The sequence below is a fragment of the Austrofundulus limnaeus genome, unplaced genomic scaffold (assembly GCF_001266775.1).
Source record: "Austrofundulus limnaeus strain Quisiro unplaced genomic scaffold, Austrofundulus_limnaeus-1.0 Scaffold57, whole genome shotgun sequence".
NCBI classification, from domain to species: Eukaryota; Metazoa; Chordata; class Actinopteri; order Cyprinodontiformes; family Rivulidae; genus Austrofundulus; species Austrofundulus limnaeus.
The window spans coordinates 2,248,044-2,256,972 of NW_013952459.1; the positions used below are offsets into that span (position 1 = coordinate 2,248,044).

An 8,929-nucleotide genomic window follows, 5' to 3' on the forward strand; every position below is an offset into this window, starting at 1 on the left:
ATCTATCCCTCCTAAGTTTGAAATAATTAAAATGTTATTGTAAAATTTGTAATTAAATTTAAGAAAAATGTTAACTTAAACAAAAAAGTTTTTTGCAGCTGCCAATTTTGGTTGATTCACTTGAACTTAGGTGACCAACCGTAAGACATCCAGGTGTTAGGGTTATAAATAGTGCAATGGTATATAATATGTTTGTAATAGTTATTGATAGGGTTTAAATCAGGGGTGAACAATCCTGGTCCTCGAGGTTGTTTCTCTGCTCCAACACACCTGATTTGAATGAATGGGTAATTATCACGAGTCTGCAAAACTTGGAAGAGGTAATTTAAGGTGCGTTAGAGCAGGGAGAAAATGTAAAACATGCAGGGCTGCGGCCCTTGAGGTCCAGGATTGTCCACCCCTGGTTTATACATGCCTTTTTTCAGAGTTAACAGTATTTTTTTGAAAACATATATCACTCCTACTTTCGTGAACTCCCATGGTGGAGTACTTTATACCTGAATTTTCAAGTTATTTTAAGTTGTGTTCAATAAAGTAAATGTATAAAAAAAAAACCTCAAACCTACCTTTTCGCTCGTAGTGAGACTTTTAGGGCCACGCTTTGAGTCTCATTTGGTATTTTTTTTTTTTTTTTTAGCACAGTATGCTATATTTTTTTGTACTATTGTTATAGTTTGACTAAAACAAAAGTGAGTTTTGTGCAGCTTACCTGAAGAACTTCACCGCTTCTTGCAGCGTTGCATGTTGATGGATAAGATACAGGATTACTGCGCATGCGCGCGTGAAACCATGACAAATACGTCTAAAACTTACGTAGCAACTTACGTATTTTGTACAACGTTGAGCTTATTTTGGTTTGTAGTCAAATGTACGCTTGTGTGTAAATATTTAACTTTTCCTTGATTATAGCAAATGCTGAATGTAAGAAAGCTGAGCTAAATAACATTTGTTTCGCGTTGTTTCACACCAGACAAGATACGTAAGTAGAGAGGAAGTGCTTCACGTGAAACTATGCTAGTTTGCTTACTGAGCTCTCCGAGTAAGTAGCATTGGGCAGAATTAAAGTGTGTTTATAATTGTTTAATAAACGCTCATTGACTTGCCTTTTTCTGTAAAATGTAAGATAAAATTTTGGTCTCTGTGCCGCTTTATGCTATGCTACATTTTACGTACTGTGGATATTTCTTCATCGTGCACTTTCTCAGTAAACGTGTTGTGTGTCATCTGTATTTTCAGCTGATCAGCACTATCTGTCATCAAATCAGGCATAAAGCAGGCTGATTAACTGCTCTGACTGCCATGGAGTTTCTCCCAGTGCTTGACCCAATAGACAAACCCAAAGAAGGAGTGTGGTGAGCACAATAAGACTTTATAACTGACTTTTAATTGTAAATTGTAATAATAAATGAATAATGTTGTGTTTTTGTTTTGATTTTGTTGTTAACAGGTATTCTCTAATACCCAGAGGAAGTATTCCAGGTGTTAGTGTGGGTCATACCTGCACGTTTATTACCTCTGAAGACGGTAGAAAAGGAAGAATCCTGATTGTTGGAGGAGCCAATCCCAGTGGCAGTTTCTCAGATTCCTGTATTATAAATTTAGGTAAAAAATTACAAGTAATGTGAAAATGAAGCATTGAATTTTAAGAGTGTAATGACAAAAGAAGAGCACCCAAGTCCCAGGACATCAGTAAAACATGTTATATGTATATTTTTGCTTCAGACTGATAACATTTGACAACACGTTTTTCGCTTTTTACCAGATAACCATGAGTGGGACACTGCACACTGGAAAGGTTTGGAAGCCCGGTACGAACACTGCAGCTTTGTGCCAGAGAGCTGCCCACAGAGCCTCTGGGTGTTTGGCGGTGCACAGAAGACAGGCAATCGCAACTGTATCCAGAAAATACAGCTTTCCGGTAAATCCTACCTGAAATTTCTCCATATCATCTGCAGCTGTGTGCTCCTCACAAAGCTGCATTCTACAAATGTGTGCTGTTAAGTACACATGCAGAGTGTTTGTACAGTAAGTGTATATTTAAGTAAAGACTATGCTGTACATTCTGTGCTCAGATAATGAACCATGCTGGAAGAGTGTAATGACAAAAGGAGAACCTCCAAGTCCCAGGACGTACCATACCAACTCAGCCTGCATCGGGGACAAATTGTTTGTGTTTTCTGGTGGAGAAGCGGGTGCTGATCCTGTCCCAGACGCCAAACTCCACGTCTTTGACACAGGTTAGCGTGGAACGAACATGCTGATTGACTAAATGATAAAAACAACTGTGCAAAACATTAGTTCATTTGGATTATAATTGACTACAAGCATGCACCTTATTTAAATCATGTCCTCAGACGTATTTTCCTAGTTTTACTTATTTAAACCTCCGTTTATGACTTAATGGATACCTTTTATTGGTCCTAATAAGCCTTTGATTGTTCTTTTGTTTTGTTTTGTTTTGTTTTTACTTATTTCAGAATGGACAGTGCACATTACAGAATATGCCAGAGTTAACCACAAAGGCTAGTTTTCATGTGTGGTCCCTCGGGATACCATAGATATAAATACAATACATGTAAATAGCTAAAAACCTAAGTTTAAAAAGGAATATAAAACCATTTAGCACAGCAATCAAGGCTGGATTAACTATATGGGCAATAGCGGCCCACAGCCTCTAAAGGGCCCCGGGCAGTGAGGGCACGTGCATAATGGACGCATGGTATGCATAGGATGTATCTCCCTGCGTTTCCTGCATCTGTGCTCTCTGTCCCCCCACACTTTATTCAGCCATCACAACTGTTTAATCCGCTGTTAACATGTGGTAAAGTGTTTTTCCGAGCCGTCATTAAACGCTCCATGAGCATAACGCCTGCAGAGGATGGAGGTGAGATGTCCTCCTGCTGAGCCGAGCCTCACGGTGTTTGTCAGAACCCAACAGAGCAAACAGCTAAAAACTTGGCACAGTTTTTACCAAACAAACCATGTAAATTGAGTCTTGCTGTTGGAAGCAGATAATGTTAGTACGATCAACATACACTTAAGAGGGTTGCATGACATCAAGCATTGCTTTCATGAAAATAGAGAACACTTACTTAGTGGGTCAATTTTACCAGATTATACTGATGTGTTTTGTTTTCATAGCATCATATGTGAGTGAGTGTCCTTGACAAGAAGACATAGTAGTGCATTTGTAGTTCTAAGAGCATTTGGACATCAAAATACACTTAGAATTTGAAGTATTGAATATATTTACTATATATTGTGTTAACTTATTCTTTATTTCGCCAGACTATGGCGATCCTGGGGTCATAAGGATAGGGCCCTTGAATATTGTTGCCCAGGGTACAGCAAAGTGTTAATCTGGCCCTGACTGCAATAACAATTCATTATAATACAAACAATGCATTAATAATCTAGAATAAATATAAAAATCCCATATTCACTGTCTACATAGTTGTTTATCCAGGAGCCATGATTTAAATTTTGTTATACACACAAAAACAGACAAACTTACTTCTCTATTTTCATTAATAACTAATGTTTAATTGCCTAATTATTAGCAGAACTGCTCCAAACTTCAAAGTGTAACTTAGAAAATGGAGAACACCTGAAGCAATGTCCTTGGATTAGAGCTCTGAGAGTGTACTCCATTATAGTTTTACTCCTGCACATTATGTAGATGTATTCTCACATAAATGACTATGATAGTCATTTTTTACATGTATAGTGGATTTGAGCTGCCTTATTAAAAAAATTAATTTTAAATTTTAATAATACTTTATTCCTCAAAATTGTTTAACGCTTGAGTAATGTTTTGTATGTGTTGTAATTGTGTTTCAGTGTCTTCCACTTGGTCCCAGCCAGAAACACAAGGCAGGCAGCCGGCAGCCAGACACGGCCACGTTGTTGCTGCAGTTGGCTCGAGGATTTACATTCATGGAGGCATGGCCGGAAACAAGTTCCACAATGATCTGTACTCTCTTGACTCAAGTAAATCCTTCTAAACTGTCAAGATGAGGTCCTGGTATTCTTTAGAAATGTGTCTAAAAATATACATAAATCTGTGTTTGAAGGGAACATGAAGTGGGAGAAAATACAGACCAAAGGAGATATACCACCAGGAGTAGCAGCCCATTCAGCTGTGGTTTTGGGCTCAAACCTGTACATTTTTGGAGGAATGACTGCAGATGGTGCCATCAACTCCATGTATAAATTTAACACAGGTGCAGTACACACTTAACTTTTATACAACCACTTCCATCCATCCTGTAGAATTTTCTTGAAGTTTAAATGTTTTATTCTGCGTGCAGATAAAAACAGATGGACCCTACAGAAATTTGAAGGCGATATGCCTCCAAACCGTCTGGACCACTCCATGTGTTTAGTGCCATGGCAGATGAGTGAGGTCACTGGAGATGGAAAGCAGGCAAGCAGCTCATCCTCCACAGGAACCATAAATCTTGCTTTTGTGTTTGGAGGGATGGACACACAGGGTGTCATACATAATGACTGTATTGTAACTGTTGTGAAATGAAGAGTTAATAAAATGTGAAACAAGTTTCTTTCCATTTATTTGTAAACTGTACTGAAAGGTTTGATTCTGAAGCAGTGACAAATTCATTCAATTTTACCAAAAATGTGTCAAAACAAAATTAATGCAATAGGAGACCAAGTAACAGTTTGTATCAAACATTTATTTCAGTGTCTTAACAGAAGTACAAGGATTTGACACAATAAATAATTTCAACTTGCCTGTGAACAAAGCCTTTAGTACCACAGACACCCTACAGAACGTATCCTCAACCTGACCCCCCCACCCTCACAACCCCATCAGGACTGCCTGAGAACAGCAGCAACAAGCCTCATCTGGGCTGACGAATCTCCGCCTCGAAGCGAAGAGAACACTTGCCACACTGAAGTTTATTTTTTAAGTCTTTCAAGAAATTCAGCATGGTTGCATGTTATCACCCCTGCCCAACCTTTCCTCTCACTATTGAGTCCCATCAGTTCATTATGTACATGAGGTCCCACTTTAAAGGGCAAGGGGCAACTGCAGACTTCAAACACGCCTACAACTCATCCTTTTCTTGTTCGCCATCAGCGCCCTCAGGTGGAGGTCCACCTGCACTACCATACAGCTTGCTAATAATGGGCTGAACCACCTCCTCCAGCTCTTTCTTCTTGGCCTGGAAGTCTTCCAGATCAGCATCTTGATGAGACTCCATCCACTCGATCTTCTCCTCTACTGCCTTCTCAATGGCCTCTTTGTCTTCGTCGGACAGTTTGCCACCGAGCTTCTCCTTGTCGCCGATCTGGTTCTTCAGAGAGTAGGCGTAGCTCTCCAGCTCGTTGCGAGCGTCAATTCTCTCCTTCAGCTTTTTGTCTTCGTCGGCGAAGCGCTCGGCGTCGTTCACCATGCGCTCGATGTCCTCAGGCGTCAGACGGTTCTGGTCGTTTGTGATGGTGATCTTGTTCTTGTTGCCAGTGCCCTTGTCCTCGGCGGTGACGCGCAAAATACCGTTTACGTCAATCTCGAAGGTGACTTCAATCTGTGGAACACCACGAGGGGCAGGGGGGATCCCAGTCAGGTCGAAGGTGCCCAGCAGATGGTTGTCCTTAGTCAGAGGACGCTCACCTACAATAAGAGTTGATAGTTAGACTTGTACACTCTTAAATTGACACAGGGAAAATAAAAATTGCTTTTCCCCATGGGTGGCAACTTTACAGAGTTCTGTCCAATTCTTACCTTCATAAACTTTAATGGTAACAGTTGGCTGGTTATCTGAGGCTGTAGAGAAGATCTGAGATTTCTTTGTTGGCACCACAGTGTTCCTGGGAATCAGTTTGGTCATTACTCCTCCAACGGTTTCGATACCAAGAGTCAGTGGGCAAACATCCAACAGAACCACATCTCCTGGAAGATAGATACACAACACAGTCATTAATACACCACTTTCAAGCTCAAGTGTAACCAATACAGCAATAGTGTGAGGACTTACCCGTGTCTTCCTCTCCAGAAAGCACTCCAGCCTGCACAGCAGCCCCGTAAGCCACAGCCTCATCAGGGTTGATGCCCCTGGAGGGTTCTTTGCCGTTGAAGAACTCCTTCACCAGTTGCTGGATTTTAGGAATACGAGTGGAGCCTCCAACCAGAACGATCTCATCAATGTCAGACTTCTTCAGGTCGGCATCTTCCAGCACCTTCTGTACAGGCTTCATGGTGTTACGGAACAGATCCTGGATTAAAAAAAAAGGAGAAAAAAATAAAAGTGAATCAAGATGTTTGCAAAACCGTTTAAAATAAGGTTATTATAACAATACAGCACTTGATCAACTACAGCTGATATTTACCATGTTCAGCTCTTCAAACTTGGCACGGGTCAGGGTCTCAGAGAAGTCTTCTCCCTCAAAGAAAGACTCAATCTCAATACGAGCCTGGTGCTGGGCAGACAGAGCCCTCTTGGCCTTCTCCACTTCACGACGCAGCTTCTGCACGGCACGATTGTCCTTGCGCACATCTTTACCGGTCTTCTTTTTGTACAGCTTGATGAAATGATCCATGACACGCTGGTCGAAGTCTTCGCCTCCCAGATGGGTGTCGCCATTGGTGGCCACCACTTCAAACACGCCATTGTCAATGGTCAAGAGGGAAACGTCGAAGGTGCCACCACCCAAATCGAACACAAGGATATTCTTCTCGCCGTCCCTCTTGTCCAGGCCGTAAGCAATGGCAGCAGCAGTTCTAAAATTAAACACACACAAATGAGAATGAATTTAAAAATAAAATAAAATAAAAAATAAATAAAAAAAGAATTATTTCACATGCACAAGCTTGATAATTTAAATACTTACGGCTCATTGATGATTCTCATGACGTTCAAGCCAGCAATGGTTCCAGCATCCTTAGTGGCCTGGCGCTGAGCGTCGTTAAAGTAGGCAGGAACGGTGACCACAGCATTTGTAATCTAGAAAGAAACATGGAAGTTTTGAGTATCACATTTGTAACAAATATATTCTTTGATATGCATTCCATTTGTAGGGTTTTATACCTTCTTGCCCAGGTAAGCCTCAGCAGTCTCCTTCATCTTGGTCAGGACCATAGCAGAGATCTCTTCGGGGGCAAAGGTTTTCATCTGGCCACCGCCAATATCAACCTGGATATGGGGCTTGCTTTTCTTCTCAAGAACCTGAAAGGAGATTTGAAAAGAAAATATTAAAACATGATGAAAAATATATATATATATATATATACCATTTTGACAATGTTACAACTGAAGAGTAGAAAGTTACCTTGAAGGGCAGATACTTTATGTCCTGCTGAACAGAGGAGTCACTCCAGGTTCGGCCAATCAGCCTTTTGGCATCAAAGACTGTGTTCTCGGGGTTCGAGGTCAACTGATTCTTAGCAGCATCACCAATCAGACGCTCACCCTCACTGGTGAAAGCCACATATGAAGGAGTGATGCGGTTCCCCTGGTCATTGGCGATGATCTCCACACGACCATTCTTGAAGACTCCAACGCTAAAAAGGAACCAGATCAGATCAATTAAAATACATTTTTTTAATAGTGTGTCATCTCAAAGACAATTGTCCTTCAAATTAGAAAAACTGCAGTTACTTTATTCCTTACCATGAGTAGGTGGTCCCCAAGTCAATTCCTATCACAGTCCCCACGCTCTCCTTCTTGTCCTCATCTTCGGCATACACCATGCCGACTACAAGCATGACTACCCACAACAGCTTCATTTTTGCTTTCTTTATTTCTTCCAAATAAAAGAAAACCTACAAAAAATAAAATAAAAAAAGTGAAAATTAGCCGAATGTATGCAGCTTTAATAGGTCATGTAGGTCGACTCATAGTAGGCAGGAAACGTGGCCACCATCAGAAAGTGTACTAAAACTTGAACATTTAACTAGCGATTCCATCATCCCGAGGAAATATCTTGTTCCGTTTTTAATGATTTTGTTATCTATTAAGCTAACAATACTGGAAAACACCATTTTCTGAAAAAAGTGCTAAAATGTAACTTCCGCTAGCATGTTATATCTACTTCATAACGAATGATTCTTCTATACAATTCCAGCACATGCATTAATTATTTTATAACAGCTGAAACGTGAATTAAATTGTTAGCTTAATTCAACGTGCTAAGCTTACAACTTAGGTTATAAAAACAATGTAATGCTGCTAGCATATACATTTGCATTCAGTATACATACCTTAGTGAAGTATTTCCGGTGAATGAATAGCCTTTACGATGTGTCAAAAAGAACAGTTTCTCCTAAGCAGTTGTGCTTTTTCTACTATCTTCTCTTTATTCTTGCCCGTGTGCAATGAAGTTAACTGAGTCGCCCTATCCCCATATATAAGCCGTGATGGCTTCCCAGTCGTGGAGGCATCCGATTGGCTGAGAAGCTGCTTGTTGGAACGCTCTGATTGGTTGCCTGCAGTACGCTGGCCGCTGCTGATTTGTACACATCAGTTTGAAACGACGTCATTATCTTGGGTCTACGGTGCCGGATGCTGATTGGCTGCCTGTCAATGAGTCCCAGGAATGCTGTTGGTGCAACGACACGTCACTCTAAAGAGCAAAGATTGGCTTTTTTTTTTCATTATCACAGATTGAAGTTTTTGATGTATATTTTTTAATTCTCTCTTACCATTACCAAAATTATAACACATCTGTCAATCTGTCACTGTATTATGTTGAATGTATGTAGATATTGTAAAAGTATTATGTATATTAATAACGGGTTGCTTAATGAGTAACAAATACCCAAACCCAGTTGTGACAAAACATCACAAATGTTACATCAGAATAAATAAATTGCCAGGACATTTCATCAGAGAATATACAGCTCCATTTCTGAATAAGTCAAAATGTGTGTTAAATGTACTCATTCCATTTAACAAGTGAAATATTTCAC

At 40.3% G+C, this 8,929-nt stretch overlaps 3 protein-coding genes across 4 annotated transcripts in view; 1 reads left to right on the forward strand and 2 right to left on the reverse strand.

Moving 5' to 3' along the window:
- Window positions 1–730, reverse strand: part of rgs3a (regulator of G protein signaling 3a) — a gene marked incomplete at its 3' end in the record, with an annotated part of 147,087 nt that extends 146,357 nt beyond the window's left edge. Inside the window, 1 exon segment of the mRNA XM_014009397.1 lies at window positions 710–730.
- A 105-nt stretch (window positions 731–835) lies between these two features.
- Window positions 836–4,558, forward strand: rabepk (Rab9 effector protein with kelch motifs). 2 transcript variants are annotated; one of them, XM_014009409.1, is made up of 8 exons: window positions 836–1,039; window positions 1,237–1,352; window positions 1,448–1,602; window positions 1,763–1,918; window positions 2,073–2,237; window positions 3,841–3,990; window positions 4,074–4,223; window positions 4,311–4,558. In XM_014009409.1, the coding sequence occupies exons 2-8, from the start codon at window positions 1,300–1,302 to the stop codon at window positions 4,532–4,534; spliced, it is 1,053 nt and encodes a 350-aa protein (XP_013864863.1). In that variant the 5' UTR covers window positions 836–1,039; window positions 1,237–1,299; the 3' UTR covers window positions 4,535–4,558. The 2 variants fall into 2 exon arrangements, with proteins under 2 accessions (XP_013864863.1, XP_013864864.1); XM_014009410.1 differs by having other exon boundaries at window positions 1,266–1,352.
- Window positions 4,559–4,673: 115 nt separating this feature from the next.
- Window positions 4,674–8,381, reverse strand: hspa5 (heat shock protein 5). The gene is made up of 9 exons (XM_014009408.1): window positions 8,222–8,381; window positions 7,632–7,783; window positions 7,291–7,522; window positions 7,050–7,187; window positions 6,853–6,965; window positions 6,352–6,742; window positions 6,000–6,237; window positions 5,747–5,914; window positions 4,674–5,635 (listed from the first exon to the last, which is right to left on the reverse strand). Exons 2-9 carry the CDS (start codon window positions 7,745–7,747, stop codon window positions 5,070–5,072), a joined length of 1,962 nt encoding a protein of 653 aa, XP_013864862.1. The 5' UTR covers window positions 7,748–7,783; window positions 8,222–8,381; the 3' UTR covers window positions 4,674–5,069.
- Between the last annotated feature and the right edge of the window lie 548 nt (window positions 8,382–8,929).

Bases quoted from the DNA above. Each gene is read 5' to 3' on its own strand.
- rabepk (XM_014009409.1), top strand. From the start codon at position 1,300: ATGGAGTTTCTCCCAGTGCTTGACCCAATAGACAAACCCAAAGAAGGA. The intron at 3,991-4,073 runs GTAAATCCTTCT...CTGTGTTTGAAG, and splicing joins TCTGTACTCTCTTGACTCAA to GGAACATGAAGTGGGAGAAA. The intron at 4,224-4,310 runs GTGCAGTACACA...TTCTGCGTGCAG, and splicing joins CATGTATAAATTTAACACAG to ATAAAAACAGATGGACCCTA.
- hspa5 (XM_014009408.1), bottom strand. From the start codon at position 7,747: ATGAAGCTGTTGTGGGTAGTCATGCTTGTAGTCGGCATGGTGTATGCC. The intron at 6,743-6,852 runs GTAAGTATTTAA...GTTTAATTTTAG, and splicing joins ATGAGAATCATCAATGAGCC to AACTGCTGCTGCCATTGCTT. The intron at 6,238-6,351 runs GTAAATATCAGC...TTTTTAATCCAG, and splicing joins AGTTTGAAGAGCTGAACATG to GATCTGTTCCGTAACACCAT.